Below are 25,661 nucleotides of genomic sequence, written 5' to 3'. Positions count from 1 at the left end.
ATTGCAGTTACTGGAAAATGCTCTCTATCCTGCAACTTTTAGCAATATAATGAAAGAATTCATGGATATTGACTCTTCATATAATTTATTTCCATAGATAAACATAAAACCACGTCCAAGTATTGCCCTCTATTTACGATGTACTGTAACACAGGGCATTCTATGTAATGGCAATGCTGAATCTTCCCGTGTATTCCCAAGGACTGACTACAGTGAGAATGGTGGGCAAAGGGCTCAGCGATCTTTGAAACTTTCACACGGCACAGTAACTCTCTCTTTCCCAGATGGAACTTTTTGTGGGATAAAATGCACAGCATAAATATTACAGACAGTTTTTATGTTACATAAACTTTATGTACATTTTTGCTCATATGTTTCACTTACCAGAATCAAGAGGCAACTTGAGGCCAACTTTGTGTGCTCAGGGATTGTGGAAAACACTGACAAAATCAAGCAACCAAAGACAAGGAGAAAACTGTAAAACAACAAAAAAGAAAAATCTGATAAGAAACTGGCCTTATCATGACAGACTTAATTTCTTATTTCTATGACTAAAGCCCCAGACCCATTTGAATTGGCATCAATTAGGACATAAAAACCCTGAAAGGGACCAGCCATTTTGAATATCAAAATACAATATGACATGCAGTGCAAATGGGGCTGCTTTGTGACTTTATTGATGAAGAGAAGGGTGTGTGTGTGTGTGTGTGTGTGTGTGTGAGTTGCATGCTGTATTTACATGTCTGCAGCTAGGAATCTGTGATCTCCCATAAACTCATTTCCCAAGCAGAGATCCTGAGACAGGCCCAGAAAGTGCGTTTGCTCTGCTGGCCCAGAGTGCGTGCTGCCGCAGCTGTCCTTCAGAGAGGCAGCGCTGGTGAGCCATCAGGTGCTCTAAGTGGCTGTTACTAAGCCACTGCCCATTTCCAGTCTGAAGTTGCTCATGGACTCGCACCTGCCGTTCCTTTCTAAGAAGAACAGAGCAGGGAGGGAGTGCTTCCTCTGCTACCAGGTACCTTCCATTTCCTCACAACCGTGGAGAAATGACCCTCAGCTCTGTCCACTCACACTGCAACTGCAGACGTCAGGAGCAGCATTTTCTACCAATCAGTCTGCAGACATTTTTATCTCTAGAAATGCGGAACTTGGGGATCTCGAGGGGGATCTGCATTCTCAAGGAAAATGCTAATCAAAAGGGCAGGCTCTGGTTTAAAGTTGAAGTTACTTATCCTGAAATATAAGATTTTAAAAAACCCACAATATCTGGCTACTTGCTTTAGGCCATATTTTTTTACTTTTACTCATCTCTGCGAAGCTTTTAAAATAATTTGCCTTAAAATGTCTGTTTCCAGGTTCTTTAGTATGGCAGTGGAATTAGTCCTGCTTCCTTTTGGCTTGCCCTGACAATCTTACAAGTCTTTCCGCCACACTTCACTGGGAGCTCCCAAGGGCCTATAGCCAGGGACTGGCAAATTATGGCCTGGGGAACAAATCTGGCCCTTAAAGCCCGTTTTTATAAATAAAGTTTTACTGGCACACAGCCACTCCCTTTGTTTATGTTATTGTCTGTGGCTGCTTTTGCACCACAACTGCAGAACTGAGTAGTTGTGATGGAAACAGCGTGGTGGACAAGAGTAAAATATTTACTCTCTGGCCCTTTAGAGAAAAATTTTGCCAATCCCCAACTGATACCATGGATTCCCTGTTTCTTTATGTCTATCCCAATACAGAACCGAATAGAAATTCATAATTGCTCACGTTGTGTATGCTGATAATAATTACTAACGTTCACAAAGTTTCCTGTAAGCTGGACACTGTCCTAAGCCCCTTTCACGCGTGATCCACATTATCCTCATAAATTTATGGAGTATCATTATCGCAATTTTACAGATATGTAAACTGAGAATTAAGAAGATTTTGTGGCTTATCCAAGGCAGCCAAGCAGGAAGGGCGTCAGGCACTGTCTGCTCAAGCACAGCACTGCTGACTAAACAGGCGTGGGTGAGAACAGCGGTGACACTCTCAGCTCAGTAGGGCTCTGGGTCACTTCTCCACCTCTTCAAACTGAGAGAGGAGTATGGTCATTCCAAGTAGAAGAAGTCTCCACGGGAACCGAGTCCACCAGGGAAGAGTGCCCAGTGCACACGTCAACAACTACCCAGCACACTTGGACTCGTGCATCTGATGATCCAAGATACTTTGGATTACACTTTAAATTGACCCTAACAGCCTGGATACTGTAAATTAGAAATCAAATTCCAGCGCACCTGTATGACCCCCAAACTACTAATGAGAAAGAGAAATTCAGGGGTCAGTAGGGCAGTGGGAGGGCAACGTGGCATCAAGTAAACACAGTACAGGTCTCCGTCTGGAGTGCAGCTGGTCTCCAGACACGATCCCACAATTACCAGAAAACATTAGGAAGAGCAAGCAGGGGATTATCTGATCACCAAGCCATTTTCTTCCTCTAGAGCATCCCAACTGCAGCTTCATGGTCTCCATAGTTTACTCAGAACAAGTCTACAGCATGAGTCCTTGTGTTGGTTCCTTTATCATTACTGTTTGGTGTCATTTAATCTTTCTCCTTCACGTCACTACTTCACCCATTTTCTTCCCTGAGCTGATCTTACCCTCCTTTCTAACAAGAGCAGCTCTGTCCTAGAATTCTGTTACTGCTGTAGATCCTGTCTGAAGGTGGAAGCCAAAGCCGCTCCCACTTTTGCCTGCGGGGCTGTGGACCAACAAATCCACTCGCTAACGCATTAACTCCTTCCTTCCTGCAGCCATTCACCCATTTATCCAACGGGCAAATATTGATTAAGTATGTAATACCAGGCTGAGCCATGCGGATATGACAATAAACAAGAGTTTTCTCTTTTTTTGCTTTCACAGAGTTTAAGGTCTGTTGAAGCATACGGAGTAGTAAACAGATATAAACAGAAAATTAAAACTCTGAGTGATGATTTAAAAGATTAGGAAGACACACGGATGACAGCACACAGGAGAGGAGAGTCAGGCAGCACTGGCTGCTTAATTTGTGAAGTCCAGCACAAAGTGAAAATGTGGGGTCTTTGTTAAGAAATTATTAATAATTTCATGAGGATCACAGCAGAGCCTGACACCAAGTGTGGCCCCCTTCTAAGGGTGGGGTTCCCAGGCTGAATGCCCAAGAAGCCAGATTTGGGATTAGGGAAGATTCCTCTATCAAGCGCCGACCAAACAGAGCCCAACAGGAGTGAGTTAGCACAGCAGCTGGGATGGCTGGGGAGAATGAATACGCTAGTCCATGGGACTGCGCAGGGGAAGGCCAAGCGCAAACAGTATCACTGGAATCCACTAATCAACCAAAAATTAGAGGTGATGAGCACCCACTATCAAGCTTATCTCGCGGCCATACAGGAAAAGTGGAGGGCAAGTTATTCCTGCAAACTCATTTTCTGCATAGGAATCATTTCAGTTCAACTGAAAACGTGCTGGGAAGCTGGTGTAAAGACCCTGCCCTGAGCACCGCCCAAGGGGCAGGGATAAGCTAAAGCAGTCCCTCCCTCAAGGAAGTTAAGACCTCATGAGGTGGTGACTTGACAGCACTGGGTCATGGTGAACAGCAGAGGCAGACAGTGCTAGGAAAAGTGCTACAGAGGCCGAAAGCAGGGAGGGCTTCTATTCAGTTGGGATGGTGGAAGCACATCAAGAAAGTCTTCAAAAAGGGGTGTTGCTTGAGATGATCTTTGAAGAAAGGGTAGGGTTCCAACAAGAGAAGTGTCTGGAGAACCACATTTCAGAAGGAGGGGAAAATGTGAGAAGGCAGCAAGCCAGAAAACAAAGGAGGTAAAATACTTGCTCCCTGTTTCATAGAACAAAAAGTCACTGAATTTGACTGTAGCACAGGGTGAGACAGATGGCTGAATTGGGGGTCTGGGGCCATGACAGGGAGAGGCTTGTCCCCAAGGTCTGTATTTAGTTCAGGAGACAGTTGGAGCCATTGAGATTTTTTAACGGGGATCTAATATCCTTGGAGTTTCCCTCTGGGAAAGTAGAGTTGGCAGCAGCGTGCATCAGGATGTACCTGAGCAGCTGAGAAGCAGGGGGGGTGTAACTGGTGGTTCAGGTTTGGTTGTAAACTAACTGGTAGGAATGAGAGAGAACAGAGAGCAGCCTGGAGGGACGCTGTGAACACGGGAGCTCTCTGACTCCATCACCGTTAGACTGGCGAGTGGGGCTGGGGAAGGGGTGTGGTGGCTGAAAAGTGTGAGATTTCCATGGTTATTGGTCATGCTATGAACAAGTTAGGAGGAGAAAAGTCAAGAAAGTCAGGAGGAGAAACTGATATTGAGGAGAAGAGGACAAGTCCAGTTTTAGACATCCACTTGGAATGGCAGATGTAAAGCTTGGGCACAAAGTTTCATTGGAGACATGAAAGTACTTTTTTCCAGAGGAAGTGAATATATGGAACATGTTATCCTGAGGAGAGTGCAGACTAAGCACATAAGATTTTGGTAAATAAGAATAAAGAATGTTTGAGGAATATTTCCTGATCTTGGAGAATGACATCATGGAGAACGATGAACACATTCTACTATGAATTGGCTGTTGGTAGCGTTGCCAGAGACAGACTCTCTGGCTGGAGACAGCACTGAACTGACGCAGGATGACCCTCTGAGGTACCAGAGTTCAGACCCTAGGCTTGTTGGCAGTGACCTGCTGGGGACTGAGGTGGCTCTGCTGACATCATTGCTTCTGAGGATCCCACTCATATGTGTACACACTGATGACTGATCAGTACCCCACTCCGCCTCTCTCCCAGTTGAATAAAAATGGGAGAAGTGGCAAGAGTCCTTGGACGCAGGGTTTCTGAGCTCCCCAGGGTCTGTGGACAGAATTTAGGAGGCAGGGAATGTGGATGGAAAAATTACATCTTTATTTGTCACTAACCATGACCACGAACCATGTGACATTCACAGTACTTTTGACCTTGTCGCTCTTAGACATGACAGATGTTTTCCTATCCTATTTCTCAGTTGTAGATGAAACCGAAATTGTTCCATCTTGAATGTTGATTCTGCTCATCACTGTTTCGAGATTATAGTAGCTCCTAGACCCACTGCTGGGGGTTTTTTATGCATTAATAAAGAAGCTTCTATATCACTATATCAAAAACATGTTTATTATTTTAATAATGGCATTTCAATATAATTTTTTCTTTTGTAAGCACATTTATTTTATGCATTTAAAAGCATTATTCTTAGGAATGGTTCATAGTCTTTGCCAGACTACAAAAAGTCCATGGCACACTAGAAAGTTCAGATGCCTGTGGTGGGAGATTAAGAAGGCAGGGGCTGGGAGCTGGAAAATGGCCCATTTTGGGAGGGGTCGCCAACTTACTCAGGTAAGTTTTAAGATCAGTTTGAAAAAATACGGATATTTTTTTCTTTTACACATTAATCCTGAGATACCATAAGATCTGTATTCCTTCAGAATTATTCTGTAATAGCTACTGGCCTTATTTTGCCTGAAACAATCATTTATAGTTTGTTTCTGAGGAAATTCACTTTGATGCAGGCCTTTTGTACAAATCTTCTTTAGAAGGTGCTGGTTATTGTAGGAGCAGTAGAAGAGCACTCACAATGAAAATATGATCAGATCAAAGGCCTCCACGTTTGTTCAAGAAAACTACCGTCAACTTTTCCTGTGGGTTAATTAAGAATCAATTTGTCAGATTTAACTTCATAAGAAGCTTTACTTGGAAATATCACGGTGCTTGTGGAACAGATGATGTCCAACTTCCAAATCTTGTGCTTCAAGTACAGGTGCATTCAGCAAGAATTAAAATGCCGTGAAAATGAATCAACCAGAACGTCTCTGCAGATGCTTCAACAAACGAGTCATAGCAGGTTGCACAGCGTCATTCACACAAACACACAACCCTGGCCACTCACGGGAGATTACGAGGAATGAGATGGAGGAACGAGGAAAGGAGCTGGTGTTTAAAGTAGACACTCAATGAGCTGAGCTCAGCGGAGCAGGCAGACTCGCAGCACAGGCTTTGTGGACACAAACAACCACACATTCCCACGTAGAAGGTGCCACCTGCAAGTATCTGGGGGACCATAATCTTCCCATGGCATAACTGTGCATGTAAGTCAAATCTTAAGAAAGTTTTGGGGAAGGGAGATCTTAAATGTCTTAAATAGAATGGAATCATGGGATTAAAATAAATGCTAATAGAAAGTAGGTATAGATTTTTTTTTCCTGAGGAAGATCTGCCCTGAGCTAACATCTGCTTCCAATCTTCCTCTGTTTTGTATGTGAGCTGCCACCACAGTATGGCCACTGACAGACGAGTTGTGTAGCTTTGCACCAAACCGAACTGGGCTGCTGAAGCAGAGGTCGCTGAACTTAACCACTAGGCCACCTGGGCTGGCCCTAGACTTCATTTTTAAGAAAATAACTCTTCAGAAATAACTTCCAAAGGAAATTCAACCCTGCCTCTGACTTTTCACTAATTTTTTAAGTATTGCTTTGATAAAATGTGTGTTTCAGTACGTTTGATGGGAGACCTCATGAGTGCATCATGAATTATGATGAATGGAGTACACAGGCTGGCATTGATGACTGTAGATGACCCACTGGCTGACACAGCTCTTGCCTGGAGAATGTGCCATCTAATGAAATCAAAACCCCGTCATCAGAGGAATGGCTGGAGCCCATGTTTTCCTTCCAGCATCCTAAATTTACTTTTCTTTCTAAACTTGGCACTTTGCCTAATGTCCTGTCTGCATAATTTTTCCATAAGAGAAGGGCATTTTTCACATGAAATCTATCGACAGCACACCCCTGCTTCCATTGCAAAGCAATAAATATTAAATACAACATTTTTTGTGTCTTTAAAGGTGATTTGGAATTTTTGATTTAGAAACACTGCATGATTCTACTTTTCACATGCAATGAGTCCTAAATATTAATACTCTAATAAATAAATACTATCACTGTACTCTCCATGAAGTTGCAAAAATAGGATCATCAGGTAACAGTTTTAGAATTTTAAATACTGCGTTGCACACGTGTGGTGTATGAGGAATCGGAGAATCTGGGAAATAGTGGTTTCCGTGTGCACACTGTGTTTCTATAGAGGACTAAGACTAGTGCAAAGGAGCGAGAACAAGGCAGGAGAACTCGTAAACACTCAGGGGTCTCTGAGAGCCCTAGACTCTGTCAGAACACAGACGGAGGAATGCTCAGCCTGACGCTCTCCTCAGGAGCAGAGCGTCCCCGTGACCAGAGCCCGTGGAGCTCCCTCTGGAGACAAGGGGCCGTTTTGAAGCACTGCTGATGGAAGGAGTGCGGCCGCTCTGCTGGCAGAAGCCCCCCAGTCAGGGCCTTTACTCACGGGCCTCGTGCAGGCTCCAAGCGCTGAGGCCCTGTGCTCGCTCCTCTGAATGTCTGTCTGCAGAGACTCAAGGCTGCTCTTCTCGTGACTTCTCCAACCGTCTGCGCACTAGGAACACCCGGCCGGCCCAGCCCTTTACCTGCTCTGCACGTGAAACAACTGCAGACCTGCGCTCTCCTGGCCGCCGTTCTCGGGGACACCCAGTCGCTTCCTGCCTCCCTCATAGCCTTACTCAGGCCCGTCATCTTCCCACCACCTAAGCGAAGGATTTAGTATCGAGCCATCAACATGAAACATCTGCACTGTCAATTCTTGCCAGGGAACTCAAACTCGAACTTCCCACTGCCCAGCTGTTAGAAAAGTTTGGTTTCACAAATTCTGTCCGGAAGATATGCGTTGGCTTGTACTCCAGCCACGCTGCAGGGCTGGAGCCTGAGTGCTGACGGGTGCTCCCACCTGTTACCTCCTTCCTCTCATAACTACTTTCACTAAACTGTGTTTGTCTTTCTGCTATTTCCTTGAGGAGTAACAAATATTCAACCCATTTACTATACTTTAAGAGTTTCTCTGTACTTCACGTTATATTTGCTCAATGAAGATTCATGTGAGAAAAATCTGGCAACACAACGGCAAATTGATGGCCATTTGTAACGAGTTCGTGTTGCTGAGTCTAGATTTATGTTATAAGGCATCAAGGTATTTGTGGATGAAATTGAAGAACTTTTATCAATAAACTTTAATAAGTCTTGAAAAATGCCATAGGTGCCAAATGACTAGAGAGAGGAAAATATTCTGGGTGTCAAAAAAGAGTAAAGTAGGGGACCCTGGACTCTGTGTATTGATAAACTCAATTATAACTCCTAGAAATATTCCAGATAGAATATTAAGCAAATGATTTCTAATAAGTTTAAAAGAGCAACTACAATTACTAGAAACCAACGCACGTTCCCCAAGAGCAAGAAGCGCTGTGCTCATTTCCATTTCCACAGGTCTGCCGCCTGCTGTGTCAGGGGATCCCTGGATCCAAAGTCTCGATTTCAGCAAAGCCCTGGCAGTGCTTTCTAATATCCTTGAGGAGAAGAAGAAGAAGTTCAGGCAGGATTGTACGACTCTTGGGAGGATGTGTATCTGGTGAGAAGTCTCTGGAGACCACCCACAGATTTTTTTAAAAGGATTGTAACCTCCCCGAGGAGTGGCCTCGAACGGGAAAGTTCAGACATCTCAGATGTTGCCCCATCTCCAGGAACCTCTCCCAGGTCTGAGTTCCGGGAAGACACTCGCTCAGTCTGCAAGGAATTGGATGGATTGTGGCCTATTGAAATAAACTGAAAATCTCTATTTTTTGATAGCAGTCCAAAAGCACATTTTTCATCCTAGTCAACGGTGTGGGCAGCCGATGCCTGAATGGAGTGGCTGGGAATGGCCTGCTGAACAGAACAAGGCAACAGAACCCTATTTCTTTCTTTCTTTTTTTTTTTTTTTCTTAGGAAGATTAGCCCTGACCTAACTACTGCCAAGCTTCCTCTTTTTGCTGAGGAAGACTCTCCCTGTGCTAACATCCATGCCCGTCTTCCTCTTCTTTATACATGGGACGCCTACCACAGCATGGCTTTTGCCAAGCAGTGCCATGTCTGCACCTGGGATCCGAACAGGCGAGCCCCAGGCAGCCAAGAAGTGGAACATGAGAACTTAACCGCTGTGCCACTGCACAGGCTCCAGAACACTATTTCTTAAAGGGCCTGAGGTCTGCAATTCAGAAACCCAACGGTCAGGTTCTCGCCTCTGCAAACTCTGTCACTGTGTCCTCTCCAGGAAACATAAATGAGATTGAAGACCAGTGTACACTGTTCAGAGACAATGAATTTAAAATACAAAACAGGGACAGTCTTTCTTACTGTCATAGATTCAATGTAGCAACAGGAGTATTGTATTTCATATTTTATACTCTTGTTACCTTGTTATATTTTCCTCTGAGCAAACAGCAGTATGTGGAATTCTTATTTGTCTGTTTATTTTGGTCTCTGCTAGGACGTAAGCTCCGTGAGGACAGGAGCCTTGACTCTCATATTTTCCTCTTTATTACCAGTAATCAGAATCAGCCCTGATGCAGGTACTAATAAACTTATTTATTCACGCAACATGTGTCCCTCAAGACCTGCGTGTACGAGGCAGTGCTCCAGGTGCTGGGGGTACAGAAGTGAAAAGAACAGACAAAAATCCCAGCCCCGTGGCTGAGTGGTTAGGTTCAAGCACTCCACTTCAGCCGCTCAGGGTTTTGCCAGTTCAGATCCTGGGCACAGACATGGCACCGCTCATGAGATCTTGCTGAGGCGATGTCCCACATCCCACAACCAGAGGTACTCACAACGAGAATCTATGAATATGTACTGGGGGGCTTTGGGAAGAAGAAGAAGGAAAAATAAAAAAGAAGATTGAAAGCAGTTGTTAGCTCAGGGCCAATCTTTAAAAATATCCCTGCCCTCACAGAGCTTACCTCCTAGGAGGAGAGCTGGGTCATACACAATGTAAATAAATAAAATGGGCACAGTGTTACAGTGTGATGACTGCTGAGGAGGAGGAATCCCTGTGCATAGCTGAGAAGGAGGGCCGGATGCAGACGCTGGGGCATCTGGGGGTTTGGAGACAGCGCTAGGGAAGGTCTTACTGAAAAGGTGACATTCTTGAATTTCAGAAGCACAATCCTGCCACCCAGCAGGCCACAGCAATGGTACCTTGGAGCTCAGCTGCAGGGCCTTTGCCTGGCTCCCTGAGGGTTGCTGTCAGGTGCCAGTTCCTGGTGTCAGACTTGTGGTTCCTCTCTCTTGCTGTCACACCCAGATTCCTTTGTCTGGTTTTTAAGATCCCCACCAGAACATCAGTCCCTCCATTCCTCCAGAGACCCTCTGGGTAGGCCGCCCCCCTCCATTCTCTGCACAGCATCATGCTGTAATATAATCATGTGCTATAATAACGGGCTACCTCCTTCTGTGCTACCTTCCTGCCTGCAGCCACAGCCAGCAAGTCACATGTTGTCTGGTCCCCAAGCTCCTGCTCTCTGCCCTATTAGCCTCCTTTCCACATCCCTCTTAGCCTCTCCCCTAGAGCTGTTTTAAGGATTGAGAGAGTTCAAAGTCAGAATTTGTATTTTATCATAACAAATAAATACATAAATACCAAATTGACTTAAAAATGCCAACTGAGTTCTACATTGACAGGTAATTGCTACATAATTTAACATTTTGATTAACATAGATAACAATTACAACAAAGAATGTAAGTGACTTATCAGCTAAAATCTCCACTCGTAAAGTAAGACATTTGAAAAGGTAAAACGAAAAGATTCCCGGCAAGGTCTGAGACGCTCAGTAACGTGACTGTGTCTAAGCAAACCCACGTGCATGCAGACAAGGGAACAGCTGGGCCTGAACTGTGTGGCTTCTCAAGGTTGGCAGTCACGGATCTTCCTGACACTCAGCAGCTTTGGGAGCTGGACCTCACAGACTTCTTCCTCGTCACACTAGTTTCTGGGAAGCAACGGGGGCTGCCCTAAATGAAAGGGAGGTAGCGTTGTGAAGCATGTCAGGATGTGGTAAGAAGCCTCTGCTGAATTGACCAGACTGAGGGATTCATCATTAAAATGACCAGTAAGGGCTGTGGACCTAGGCTGCCGGGCTCACCAACAGTCCCCAAGTGAGAGAGCGGCCACCCCAGAGGAACGTGCTGACCACAGCCACGAAGGAAACAAAAGCCATTCCTAAAGCATGAGGGAGAGACGACCTCTGCAAAATGCAGGTGAGTGCTCCTCTTAAAGTCATCTTTTCAAGAGATAATTTTGGTGCTGACACCATGGAAAATAATCCAGCCTAATAGTTTTGATAATATTAACCTCGCCCACTCTTTCCTCTTCAATAAGACATCTGGATGGACTAGCGGCCAGTCAGCCCAGGCTCATGGACCGAATCTTCAAGCTTGTTTCAAAGGGCCTGTTTACACACGAAAGCTATGGCAAAGGTTGAAAACATACAGCAAAAGACGTCTGACAACTGTTTTCTGGCCTGAATCATTTTTCCATAAAAAAGGTTATAAATTTATTAGGCAAATAATGACTTAATCATTGCAATTTTCTTTGAATATATGATAATAACCATTATTATCTGAAAAAGAAAAATATAAATTCTAAAGTGCATTTATTTAAATATTATTAATGGGAACAAAGTAAGAGGGGATACAAAGAGGCTTAAAGTTATTTTCCCTGGAAACAAGCAGCTGTTTTAAAGTTTATATTTGATAATGAAAAATTATAGATTTGGTTCCTTTCAACTCACTAGACCTGTATGATCCACTTGCTTTAAAAGTAGGTTTCCCTGGAAAGACTTCTTGAGCGCGTTCCAGTTCTCGGGACATTGGGAACAGCAGGGGGCCCAAGCCCGGCCTCCCTGCCTCCATGCCTGGTCTCCCTGATCCGCTCTGTTTGCAGCCAGAGGAAAGAGCCATAAACCGACACAGAAGCGTGAGACTCTGTGTCCTCTCCAGCCTCCCCACACTCTCCTCCTCATCCCCTGTCCATGGACCTCTTATTACTCCTCCAAACAAGCCTGGCTCTCTCGCTTCAAACACGCTGTCCCATCGGGGTGGGACATTCTGCCTCTCTCCCCCATTGGCCATCCCTCCATTTGACTTGAAGGTCCCTTCCTCCAGGACGCTTTCCTGGATGTCCAAGTGTGGGGAGCCGTACGTCCCATGAATTCCCAGAGAGCCTCCGTGTTTCTCTCCACAGCACTGACCAAGCGGCCCTGCAAAGCCTGTGGCTGAGTCAGCATCTTCCTCCACACACAAAGGCTCTGTGAAGGTGGGGACTGAGTGGTGAAGTGTTTCTCCCCAGCTTCCAGCCTAGTACCTGACACAGGCTGAGGGCCTAACCAGGGTGGACGAGTGACCTTACGGATAGAAGTGGAGTGCAGTGGGGAAGGGGGGCCGCTCATGAGAGGAATGGGGTCACTTCTGATGCAGTGAGAGTCCTAAAGCCCTCACAGCATGAAAACTTGGAACAAAACCAGCCAGGTCATGCTTGGGGGCTACGGATTGGGGATCGCTCCTGATCGTCCCTCCTCTGTTTGGCTTACAGAAATAAAGTGCTAAACTGACAGCAGAAAACACAATCTTCCTGAGTAGTCAAAGTCCTCTTGGCAGTGGACTTTATGAAGTGGTACAACATCAGGAAAAGATAAAACCAGCAGACCGATGTCTCCAGAGAGTAATAACCACAGACTCCAAGACAACCACACAGGCAGGTACCTCCCCGAGGGACGTGGGAGATGTGTGTTTCTCAGGATCGGCCTATGACGGCGCATGTTGCTCTTGGTGACCCTGGTGGAAAGGACGCTGGAGGCCAGCATCGCGGGGTGTGGAAGAACTGAAGCATTTTATGGACAAGCAAGGTTGGCAAGTGGTGGACAGATGCTAGACAGCACGTACTTCCTGCCTCCAAAAATGTGTTTGGTGTCAGCTTTAAAAACTGTAGACACTCCTCTGGGTTCTAGTAAAGAAATAAAAGGGTCTGCTTCCTCTTGCTGTGGCTAGACAGACATCAAGAATTTTATTTTTATGACCCAAACAATGAAGTTAGTGATTCTATGTAGATATAAACAAAACAGACAAAAAAAAGAGAGACAAAAAGTGGCTGTATATCTACTATACTATCACTCTGTTCATGGAGAATTATAGAGATCTTTACTTAAATTTGTTATTGTTTCAGGTGCATAGTTGAAACTAAAACATATTAAGTGCTGACGGAAAATGTAAAAGCCAAAAGTGATAACAGTATAGATGTTTTTCCCTAAATGCTGAGTTTTCATGGGCACCCACCCTTCTATCTTAAAATGGAAACATAATTCAATTTTCTCTTCAGTATGAAAAAAATTATGTACAGTACTGGATGCTTTTTGGCTCCTTAAATATAAAAATAACCAGTGGACAGAGATGGGTTCGAGAAGCAGTACAAGATCCTGAACTCACCTCCTCCCATGGATGCAAATCTGCAGCTGCGTATGGAACAATTCCCTCTGAAAAGAACGTGAGAACTGCTGAACGCCTGCTTCACAGCCAAAGATGAAGGGGCCACGCTGAGATGGGTAAGAGAGGCAAAGACTCCGTGTCATCAAAGACCCCTCCTGTGCAGTGACCCACAGACAGGAGGAATGTCAGAAAAAAACAAAATCAGAAACAAAGCTTCTCTCTGAGGAGCAAAGGATTTGTACCCCAACCAGGCCCCCAACCCTGGGGTCCTGCACCAGAAGGATTAGCCACAAAAATGTCTGGCTTTGAAAACCAGTGTGCCTACATCCAGGAGAAACATAGGGCTGTAGGGGATGAAGCTTCCACCTTTAAAGGGCTCATGTGCAGATGCAGTCGTCCCAAGACCCAGAGCAAAAAGCAGCAGTTTGAAAAGAGCCTAAACCATATGTGGAGGAGATTCACTTGCTAATCTTAAAGCTGCTGTCAGAGGGGTAGAAGTCAGCTGGGACTCTCTGGGTATGGAATGCTGGTGGATGCCGTTTTTACGGGTTCCCTATGCCTTGCTGGTGCTGACACTGGCAGGTGCCATTTTTGCATTCTCACTCCAACATGCTAACCATGGCAGGCGAGCAGCCTGTCCCTCACCTACGTGCCTCTCACGTGGCCCTTCCAGAGCCAATAGCATAGGTGGCCCACACAAGGGATGCCCCTTGAGCACCAGGCTCAGGTCACCAAGAGGAATTGTGTTTCTGGGTCCCATGGGTCTGAAAGAATTGAAGAGGCAGTTGGAGAGAGAACCATATACTGGGCAAGGTTAAATGATATGCTTCATCTCCTACACAGGGCACTCCTTCAAGACAGGGAGAGAGAACTGTTTCACTGATACAAGGAACAAACACAGCCAAGCAAAACGAGGAAGCAAAGAAACACGTTCCAAATGAAAGAACAAGATAAACCCCAGGAAAAAACCTTAGCAAAATTGAAGTAAGTAATTTACTTGATAAAGAGTTCAAAGTAATGGTCATGAAGACACTCACTGAACTTGGGAGAAGAATGGATAAACACAGTGAGGACCCCAACAAAGTGACAGAAAACATGATAAAGTTACAAACAGAGCTCACAGAGCTGAAGAACACAATAACCAAACTGGAAAATAAACTAGAAGGAATCAATAGCTGATTAGATAGTGCACAAGAATGGAGCAGCAACCTGGAAAACACGGTAGTGGAAATCACCCAATGAAACAGCAAAAAGAAAAAAGAATTTAAAAAATGAAGATAGCCTAAGGAATCCCTATGACAACATGGAGCATACCAATATTCACATTATAGGGGTCCCAGAAGGAGAAGAGAGAGAAAAACGGCCAGAAAACCTATTTGAAGAATTAATGGCTGAAAACTTCCCCAATCTGGCAAAGGAAACAGACATCAAGGTCCAGGAGGCACAGTGAGTCCCAATCAAGAAGGACCTAGAGACCCACACCAAGACACATTATAATTAAAATGTCAAGAGCCAGGCTTGATGGCCTAGTGGTTAAAGTTTGGCGCTGTCACTGCTTTGGCAGCCCTGTTTGTTTCCTGGCCATGGAACCACATTGCCTATCTATCAGTTGCCATGCTGCAGCAGGGGCTCACATAGAAGAACTAGAAGGACTTACAACTGGAACATACAACCATGTGCTGGGGCTTTGGGAAGGACAAAAAAAGAAATTAATTTCTCCTTAAAAAAGAAGTCTAAAGTTAAAGAGAGAATCTTAAAAGTAACCAAAGAAATCAACAAGTTGCCTACAAGGGAACTCCCATAGACTATCAGTGGACTTTTCAGCAGAAACTTTGCAGCCGGAAGGGAGTGGCATGATATATTCAAAGTGCTGAAAGCAAAAAACCTACAACCAAGAATTCTCTACCGGACAAATTTACCCTTCAGAATTGAAGGAGAGATAAAGAGTTTCCCAGACAAGCTAAAGCTAAGGGAGTTTCCCACCACTAAACGGGCTTTACGAGAAATGTTAAGGGAACTTCTTTAAATGGAAAAGAAAAGGCCATAACTAGAAATAAGAAAATATATGAAAGAAAAAAAATCTCACCTGTAAATGCAAACATATAGTAAAGGCAGTGGATCAATCACTTATAAAGCTGGTGTGAAGGTTAAAAGACAAAGGTAGTAAAATCATCTATATCTACAATAACTAGTTAAGGGATGCACAAAATAAAAAAATTTAAAAATTTAAAATATGATGTCAAAAACATAAAAAATGGCAGGGAGGGTAAAAATGTAGTGCTTTTAGAATGCACTTGAACTGAAGTGACCATCAACTTAGAATAGACTGTCATATACAGAGGTTGTCATATATGAACCTCATGGTAACCACACACCAAAAACCTATAATAGATAAACAAAAATAAAGAGAAAGGAATACAAACAACACCAAAGAAAGCCACCAAATCACAAAGGAAGAGAGCAAGGGAAGAAGAAAGGAACAGAGAAGAACTACTAAAACAACCAGAAAACAATCAACAAATTGGCAATAGGGACATACCCATTAATAATTACTTTAAACATAAATGGACTAAATGCTCTAACTGAAAGACAAAGTATAACTGAATGAATTAAAAAAACAAGACTCAGATATAATGCTGCCCGAAAGAGATTCACTTCAGATCTAAAAATAGTCACCAACTGAAAGTGAAGAGATGGAAAAAGATATTCCGTGCAAATAGAAATGCAAAGACAGCTGGGGTAATGATATTTAAATCAGACAAACTAGACTTTAAAACAAAAACTGAAGCAAGAGACAAAGAAGAGCATTATATAAGAATAAAGGGGTCAATCCAAGAAGACATAACATTTTAAAATATTTATGCAGCCAACATAGGAATACCTAAATATGTAAGTAAATATTAACAGACTTAAAGGGAGAAATTGATAATAATACAATAGTAGTAGGGGACTTTAACACCCCACTCACGTCAATGGATAGATCATCCAGACAGAAAAAGAGTTAGGCAACATTGGCCTTAAATGACACATTAGACCAGCTGGACTTAGTAGATATATACAGAACATTCCATCCCAAAACAGCAGAATATGCATTCTTTTCAAGCACACATGGAACATTCTCCAAGGTAGACCATATGTTGGGCCTCAAAACCAGTCTCAATAAATTTAAGACTGAAATCATACCAAGTATCTTTTCTGACCACAATGGTATGAATCCAGAAATCAATTACAAGAAGAAAACTGGAAAAAACACAAACATATGGAGGCTAAACAACATGCTCCTAAACAACCAATGGGTCAACAAATATATCAAAGAAGAAATAAAAAAATACCTTGAGACAAATGAAAATGGATACACACATTCCCCAATCGATGGGACACAGCAAAAGGGGCTCTAAGAGGGAAGCTCATTGTGACGCAGGCCTATCTCAGGAAACAAGAAAAATCTCAGTCTAGCCTTACACCTGGAGGAACTCTAAAAAGGAGAAAAAAACAAAGCCCAAAGTTAGGAGAAGGAAGGAAATAAAAAGTAACTAAAGAACAAATCGATGCAGGCAAAGCGATGTCATATACTTTGAAAGTTTTTGGCTGAACTAAATTCAATACTGTTTTTTGATTGACGGAACTAAGAGAAAAGTAGTTTCCTGTCTTTACTATTCGTACTTTGTCATTCATATTTGATAAAATGAGAATCAGCTGGTCAGAAGAGCGTTTGATCTTTGTCTTCTCTGTTTAATATTGTTTGGTGGAAAACCATAATTGAGAGAAAAGCAGTAAGAAATCAACCAAGTACTATTATATGTAATGGGTGCCAGGTAAGTTTTCCATCGCTGTAAAATTTAAAGAACTTGAAAAGTTTTCCAAGCATTTCTTTTTGCCATGAATCTTTGAGAAACAGAAAGTAATATAATGTTCTCGAATTTCAAAATGATTTTCCATAATAATTCAGTCTTTTAAAGGATTTCTACAAAACACCCTCCAATAAAAAAGCAAATGCTTTAATGTGCATACATACATATATACTTTAAAAATGCAATTGAGAATAACTCTCAACATGCTTCCAATGCTTGAAATCCATGGCATCTCCAAAGAGTAGAGTGGACCCCAAGGTTTTAATATTTCCTTTCCCTTGAATAAAATTAAAAAATTTGATACATGGATTTTCTTTTTACCAACTAAAAAATTTACAATCCCATCAATATGATATTACTGTGATAATCAGTAATCTATGACCAATAAACTATTAACTGAGGACCACATGCTGTTGAAAGTGGGACAACTGCCTGTAACTCTGCATCAGTGACTGAATGAATGGGGGCCCTTTGCTTCTGTTTCCCAGGATGCTTCCTCTCCAGTTCCAGATAGTGAGCCAGGGCGGTTGGGGGGAGCTAGCATTGGATTAGGCATTAGAAAGGTTGGATTTCTGTTTACCTTCACTGTTTCCCAGCTCGGAACCTGTGGTGGCTAATTTTATGTGTCGACGTGACTGGCCATGGGGTACCCACATGAAATACTGAATCCAAGAGTGTCTGTGAGGGTGTTTCCAGAGGAGATTAGCATCTGAATTGGTGGACTCAGCAAGTTGCCCTCCCCAGTGTGGATGGGCATCATGCAATCTATTGAGGCCCGAATAGAACAGAAAGTGGAAGATGGAGGGATTCACCCCTTTTCCTGTCTCACTGCTTGAGCTGGCACCTCTCATCTCATCGTCTCCTGTCCCTGGGCTGGGGATTACACATCAGCTACCCCAGCTCTCAGGCCTCGGGACTGGATTATAGCTCTGACTTCCCAGCTTGCAAATAGCAGATTGGGGGATTTTTCAGCTTCCATAATTGCCTTGTGCCAATTCTTCATCATCATAAATATTCTTATATATGTACCAGATATATATATATCTCCTGTTGGTTCTGTTTCTCTGGAGAACTCTAGCTAATATAGAGAATACAGAACTCTTCTCCAAATCCCTCATCTCCTCTGAGCTTTGGTCTCGGCATTTGTGAATGAGAAGTTAACACCTGGAGTGAGTAGGCAGAATTTGATACTATGTGTATGATGAAATGAAAGCATTATACAAATGCATCATATTCTTGTGAGAGGATTAGGAAGTCCTTGAGAGTGGACCTTTGTCTTACTTCTTTGAATTTAATTTAAGAAAATTCATTGAACACCTACTAGGTGCCAGTATTTCCCCCTAGGGCCTTAGATGAAGGAGCAGCTAAATAGTTACTCACTGACTTGTATTAAGTCAATGTTTATTTAAGCACAAATATCTGTTTATTCACCAGTGAGTACAAAATGCAGGTCCTTACTAGACTGTGTCTATTTCTATGTTAGATTTCTGAAAGGAGGAATCTGAACCCAGATTCTGGCACGGCAGCTTGCCTTCAGACTGATGGGTGACGGTTGCAGAGGAGGATGCTGGGACAAGTGTTATGATGCTCAGAGACTTTCTATATTGGTAGCTAGGAAGGCAGTACAGCCTGTGATGGCATGGAAAAGCTGTGACAAATAATTGTTCTTTTTTCCACTAAAAAAGGTCTGTCACCAAGCTCGTTAGATCCTACTTAGCTCTTCCTATAAAGTCTAATTCTCCTCAGCTGGGTAACTAATTTGGCATTACTGAAACTGCATGTGGAGAATGCCCACTGCCATTTTCTATTTTCAGATCATTGTGTTGATATGGTATACAGGTGCACACGTAATGCACACTGTGGTAATGAAGCTATTGAACAGTCGCATCAAGGTTTACATACTTAATCCATGGAAGCTGGTGGTTGTTTTGATCTGTAGTCATAGAGGGGGTAATGGAAAATGAAATATAAGGGACAAAATAGAAATAAGCATGTTTGAACTTGGGGGAAATATTTTCTTGACAGGGTTTGTCCCAGAACCAGCTTCTATTCAGAGCTTTAGAAATTCTGCCAGGCAATTCAGTAGTTACATCAGACATGAGAGGATGACATCCATACAGACTCCCTCAGGCACTGGAAGTTCTGGATCCTCTAGAAGGTCTTGGACAAGACCAAGAGTAAGAGAAATAGGAACAGATAATAGAGAAAGAGCAAGAATAGTTGACTAATTCTGTGTCTGTGATACTGAATTCAACACAGGGATTTCCTTTGACCTTTTAGGTCTGAGGTCTGAGAATCTGCCAACCAAGAAATGGATTAGCGTAGAAGGGCTGATGTAAGTAATCAGCCTGTCCAGGAAGGGTTAGGAGACAAGAAAAGACAGGATAGAATGACGTGAAAGTGGAGGCGGCCAGAAGAGGGGAATTCTGACCCAAATTGGGAATGTGACAGGAGTCAGAATACCCCCTCATCACAATTGGCAACCTGTCTACTCAAGAGAGGTGGTCTACACTCCAGCAAGTCCAGGAAACTATTCAGTTGAACCACATGAAATTGCCATTGGATTTCAGCAACAATCGAATTTCAGCCATTTTACGTGTCCAATCTTACATGTGATCCCTGTTTCATGCTGATACTTTGCTGCACATACATGTGTATACATTTATATATGTTCAACACAAAAACTCATATATATATTTTTCTCAGATTCAAAAAATTCCCTTAACAATAATTTATTAGGGAGATGAAAAACATGGATTTCTAAGCTGACAACAATGTTTATAAAATATTTCCTCTGTCTAGAGGGTTTTCGGTTCAGTCATTTTCAAACTTGGTTATATTTTCAGATAAAAATCATATCTTGTGTTTTAGGCATAAATACCTTACTAAACATTAATAAATAGCTGAATTTGCTATTTCTAAAATAAAATACACTTTAAAAAATGCATTAAAAAAGAGTAACCAAAAAGTTCTTACAGAAGCCAGACTACAGTTAGGAGAGAAGGCAGCTGTCTCGGCGTCCTCTTCCTTTCACTAGTTCAGGTATAAATCCATCACATGCTGATCAGGTGACCAGCCAAAAGGGAAGCTTCTTAAGAGACCACATGGCTTGTTCTCACCCCTGAAGTCAGCCACCCCGGAGAGATGAATAAACAACAGGTGCAGCCCACGTTTACAACACAGGCTGACCTTGGCATTTCAACTTGATTTTGGCCAAGATATTGTACTCACACACCTGTTTGTAGATATTACACTCACACACACACATAACTTAAAATTATGGAAGTAAAGATCTAGACACATTCTTAGTTAATCTGACAGGTAAACCTGAATGAGTTTTAGGAAAATATCATCTAATTATAAGAATAAGCCATAATATTATAAAAAAAAAAACTATTGTAAAAACCAGCACACAAATAGTACAGAACTGTGTAACTTAGAAAGTCTAAGCCCCTGGTAATTTGCGTCTGCACCTTTGCCCAACCCCCTGGCGAGTACTCAAGGCCGATAATTTGGGAGATATAACACAAGCTTCCCTTTCTGCACCTGAGGTTCTGCTTTTTTCCAACTACACTTTATTTCTTTAAAAGTTCATCCTCTCTGAGCTTCTTTTCCTCGCCAGCCTATGTCTTAATGATCTTTCTCTTCTCCCCTGTCAGTGCTTTGAGTCTGCACTCAAACCTTAAAAATAAAGTCTTATCTGGTGCTCTAATTCAGAATTTTCCTATTTTCCATACAACACCAGTATCCTGAGAGATTTTCATACCTTTGACTCAAAAGCACATTTCTCTGTCAAATACATTGAGGGGCGCTGGATTCAATGGGAGTAACTGGGTTTTTCTATCTCAGGGCTTCAGGGACACCTTCGACATCTAATGTGAATGGTGACGTCCCAGGGGAAGCTTCTAGTACATCCTCTTTCTAACGTGGATCAAGGACACCATTCTCATCCATCCTCTTATTGATATCTTAAGAGACACTTATATTTCCTAGAACCTGGTGTGGCAAACATTGCATTCTTGAAAGCAGGGAGAATGTCCTTTATCTTTTTGAATCCCTTGTATGCATAGCATAGTTCTGAAAACATCAAAGTACTCAATAATTATTTGTTGATTGCTTCCAATAGTTGAAGGAAAATGAGAAGGAATGAAAAATAGATTGAAAGATAAACATGTGCCAAAGTCTCTCATCATTCATTTTTCTCATTGACTTATTTATCCTTAATTACAAAAAGGGATGGCGTTAGTTTTAGATACATATCTTTAAATCACATAATTACATAATTGCCTTTCACTATGCTGAGCAAAGTCCATCACAGAGGAAGGGTACAGGGACTGGTTATCAAATCACTGAGAGAACTTGAAAAACTTATTAACTAAAACTTTTACAGAGCAAGAAATGTTTTTCTATTCTAAAGAGGGTTATAAAAAAGGAGGAAATAAAACCCTACCATTAATACCATTAGGTTTATAGCATTTCATTTCCGATGTGTGATGGGGTCTAATGGAAAACTTCCTGACTATGGCCCTTCTCTTTCGTCACTGCGGAAGGGAGCCAGAGCTGAGGTTTTGCTCCATATGACACAATGCACAGTAGAAGAAAACATTGCACCTAAAGTGTCTCTGTCCTTGTGTCTCTTCCTCTGACTGCTACAAGACACCAAACAAATCAGTTCCCATTCTTTAATTTCCCCAAGCTCTCCCAAGAACAACAGGCCTTCAAGGGTAATTGAGAGAGTTTTATTGAAACCAGCTGTTGGCAGGCCCTGCCAATCTCCTGTGCTGGTTACTGGGTTGCGGAGGAAACGAGGGATCGCAAGCACAGTCTGATGGAGCAAAGTTTTCTCCAAGTGTCTGCTCTGCAGTCACCCTGCCACAGTCCTTTGCCCCAACCCGCTCAAGGTCCAGGCACAGGTTGCAAACTGAACATGGCTGAGTCTCTGTTTTCCTAATGAAAGTTCAGCTTTAATATAAATATTTGAGTGTCATCACAAATTAATAGAAGGGTATCTTTCAAAATATTGCTTCCTTTTTAAAATGAAAAGATGAAATAAAATTTCTGATTCTAAGTTAATTGGAGATAAGTATTTGACTTCTGTTCATAAAAGTGCTTAAACTCATGAGGAAGTAACAGTTTTTGAGATAAGAAATTCCTGTCCGGCCTGGGATGACACCTCAAAGTAGGAAAGACGCCTTCTCTCTCCTGCAGCTGGCTTCAGGACTGCACAGGGAGGGTGACCTGGCGGAGGATGGCTCATGGGACCAGGGCCAGCGCCCACCTGGCTCTGCCCCACGCTGTGACCTTGGGCAGGCACCTTGACCTCTCTGGGCCAGGCATTTCCCTCTGTGAAACCAAGAGTTTGATCTGCATGAACTCGAACAGCTGGAGGTGTCCAGCTAAATGCAAACCCATGACACTCTTATTCAGGGCAGGAGCGTGCTCATGACCCTCCCTTCATGGACAAGGCAGGCTTACCTACTTACTAGGCCCTTTGTTAGGTGTTGCTAGCTCTAAAGCAATTGGGTTCTTACTTACTTAATTGTACTTACCCATTATGAGACTTTCCTAAAAATAATGGATAACGTCTAAATCTAATAGGTTAAACTTTAATAGCAGCCCCTTTGTTGAAGTTTGGATTTAAAAACATATGAGCATCCAATGGTTAACAACTCTGGAGACCACTGGGCCACTTTTCTGCTGTTTGATGCTGAGGGTCAATGGATAGTGCAACAAAAACGGGCATAAGGTCTTCTCTCAGATGCACATTCCACATTCACAACCAGGCCACAACGGTTCACGCTGAAATGTTGGGAAAATGCCTTCTTAGGAAAGAGAGGCAGAAGCTACAGTTGATTCTTGTTATTTGTGGTAGTTATATGTTCTGTGAAGTGATTTGAACACTGAATTGGCAGATACTGAACTGCTGTTCCTAGGGACACACAGAGTTAGGTTCCAGAAAGCCTCGCTCACGGCAGTTTCTCAGCCTTCCAACACATAATCTTGTCCTATGTGTGTTTCTGTCTAAAAACATCTTATTTAGAGGATAGTTGATTAATTAACGATGAGCTCGGCCAACAGCACTGTCGCTGCTGCCTGAAGGAGCTCGTCTGACGCCCGTGTCTGCGTCAGGCGCATCGAGCCTCCTCTGTGCAGCAGCACTGGTGGGCTCTGCAGCAGCAGCCGTGGAGGCCATGTTAAATAGTGACATCATCAGCAAAGAGCACAAAAGTGCAAGCCGGTGGCCATAAATTGACTGTGAAAAGGACCCTTGTTCACAGTCTGGGCACTGAAACAGGAAGGCAGCTCGGCCTGTCTAACCTCAGCTGGAGCCACGTGGGTCAGGAGCTGGAAATTTCTGCTTCTCCACCAAGACCACCAAAGTGCCACGAGGACGGCTTTTCATCTCAGACAATTTTACTGAGTCAGCGAATTTGTAAAATGGATTCGAGGAATAATGAGGGTTAACTATATGTATAAACTGCATTTAAATCCAAAATATGTAAATACCTAAATGTAACTTCCTTTATTTAATGAGCAAAGAATAGTATTACTATTATCAATTCATGTAAAATACGAGCTTAAAAGATTACTTTTTTATAAATATGGAGCAGATGAAATCAATAAAATATTTATAGTTCACATGAAAATAAGATCTTTCCTTGCTCTGATGCATGCTTCTTCTGTGAACAAGGGTTTCAGAATCAACAAATGAACAGGAGAGACAGCGTGAAGAGCTATGGCGCTGCAAACCCGCGCAGACCTGAGCGTGATGAGGCTTGTTCCTACCACCCACAGACACAGAACATTTGGCACGTCCTTACAGTAATCCATGCACAATTGTAAGGGTCACAGAGAAGAGGAAAATGAGCAGCTCCATCCTGAATGTTCCACAGCTTACACTTAAGAGTCCATCAGGGCAAGATGGCAACGACTGAGTCCATTGGTTGAATGAGTGCAAGGCTGCCCAGGCAGTCACTCTGGGACTTGAGAGAGTTCCCTCGTGCTGCACAAGTGGTCAAGACGGCATCACTGTAATCTACTTAAGAAGATATCCTTTCTTTTTAATTTTCCCAGTGGATGATTGCTGGAACTGGAATGAAGCAGTCAAACTCATCATGACTGACTTGACAAGAGTGTAAGCTTGTCATCTTGAAATTAAGAGTTGGGATTAATAACTATAGCAATCTAATCCAAGTTTCAAACTCAGTCTTTAACAGGAATGTCTCCTACTCCCATTTAAGTAATGTACATTTGCTAAACAATACTCCGTTTAGATTTTAGGTATTTTCATGCTACTGGAAATGCAGATGTCAACTGGTGTTCTATGGTATTTAGTAGGAAAGAATTCTCATATGTCCAAATAAATAAAAAATTGAATTCCAGTAAGACCAAGGTTTGTTCTGTGGAAAACAGGAGTTAAAATATATTAGTTAAATCATCTTTTCACTCAAGCTTTAAACAGTTCGTTCACAAGTATGAACTCCATTTATACAGTCTGTATATTGAATAGTGGTCAAGCAAAGAGGTTTTTTCCCATCTCCATTAGCTAACTTTCTGCTTTTTGATAAACAAAGGTGAGAAGCCCTTCTGAATATGTTCCTTTAGATCTGCAGTTCAACCACTACCACTGCCTCCACGCAAACTGACTCCCAGATGTCTGGAAACACCTCCAGTCGCATAAACTCAACCAGCTACAGAATGTTTCTCCTCATGTAAATACATGTTAACCCTTTTGTTTTTGAGATAAAGGTTTAATGTTTTAGTTTGTAAATATTAGAGTCCAGGTGAAACTTTTTTCCCCAGAAAAGTATGAGATAAATCTCATCACTTTAGACAGAAAAAAAATTAATAATATCTTTAAAATGAATCTAAATCCTCAGGCAACAAAATTTGTACACGCAAGACAGCTGCTGGCTGCAGTTGGCATTATATGATGACGAGCTCAGAGGCCTTTGCAGAGGGACAGCGTGGCCTGAGAAGCAGTGAGATTGGCTCTGTCCCGTTCAGGCTCCGCGAGCCTGACAGCTGGAGGCTGCCTTGGCTTCTTCTTAGTCTCTCTGACTCCACTTTCTCTCTGCTGCCACACAGTCTACAAACTACTCCTAAACCCCCCTTCCAGTGGCCCTCAGTTGCTTTCCAAGGCCATCGCGATGACCAGAACTGGTCTTTCTCTTCTCCCCGTCAACCACGTTCTCCACGTGCTCACTTCTCCGGGAGGGTCTTTCGTTTTTGTGCTCCTTTGCACCCTTCCTCAAGGCCACATCTCAAATACTTTATACCGTCATCTCAGCCCATCTAAAGTCCCACCCTCAGTGCCTCTTCCCGTTCACTCCGCCTCCCCTGATATCTTCTCTGAAATGCTATGGTCCTGCACAGTTAGGCACCAGACGATGTGCTGTGGGGGCTGT

At 42.9% G+C, this 25,661-nt stretch overlaps 1 protein-coding gene across 14 annotated transcripts in view; it reads right to left on the bottom strand.

The window, feature by feature from the left end:
- The window catches only part of KCNQ5 (potassium voltage-gated channel subfamily Q member 5), a 470,944-nt gene that overhangs the window by 164,055 nt on the left and 281,228 nt on the right, over positions 1–25,661 (bottom strand). For all 14 annotated transcript variants that reach the window (XM_070244825.1, XM_070244827.1, XM_070244826.1 and 11 more), the window contains exon 2: positions 385–475. In XM_070244825.1, coding sequence (XP_070100926.1) covers positions 385–475 — 91 coding nt within the window. The remainder of the gene's footprint in view (positions 1–384; positions 476–25,661) is intronic.

The sequence above is a fragment of the Equus caballus genome, chromosome 20 (genome assembly GCF_041296265.1).
Source record: "Equus caballus isolate H_3958 breed thoroughbred chromosome 20, TB-T2T, whole genome shotgun sequence".
NCBI lineage: Eukaryota > Metazoa > Chordata > Mammalia > Perissodactyla > Equidae > Equus > Equus caballus.
This window is presented reverse-complemented; position numbering and strand designations above follow the sequence as displayed.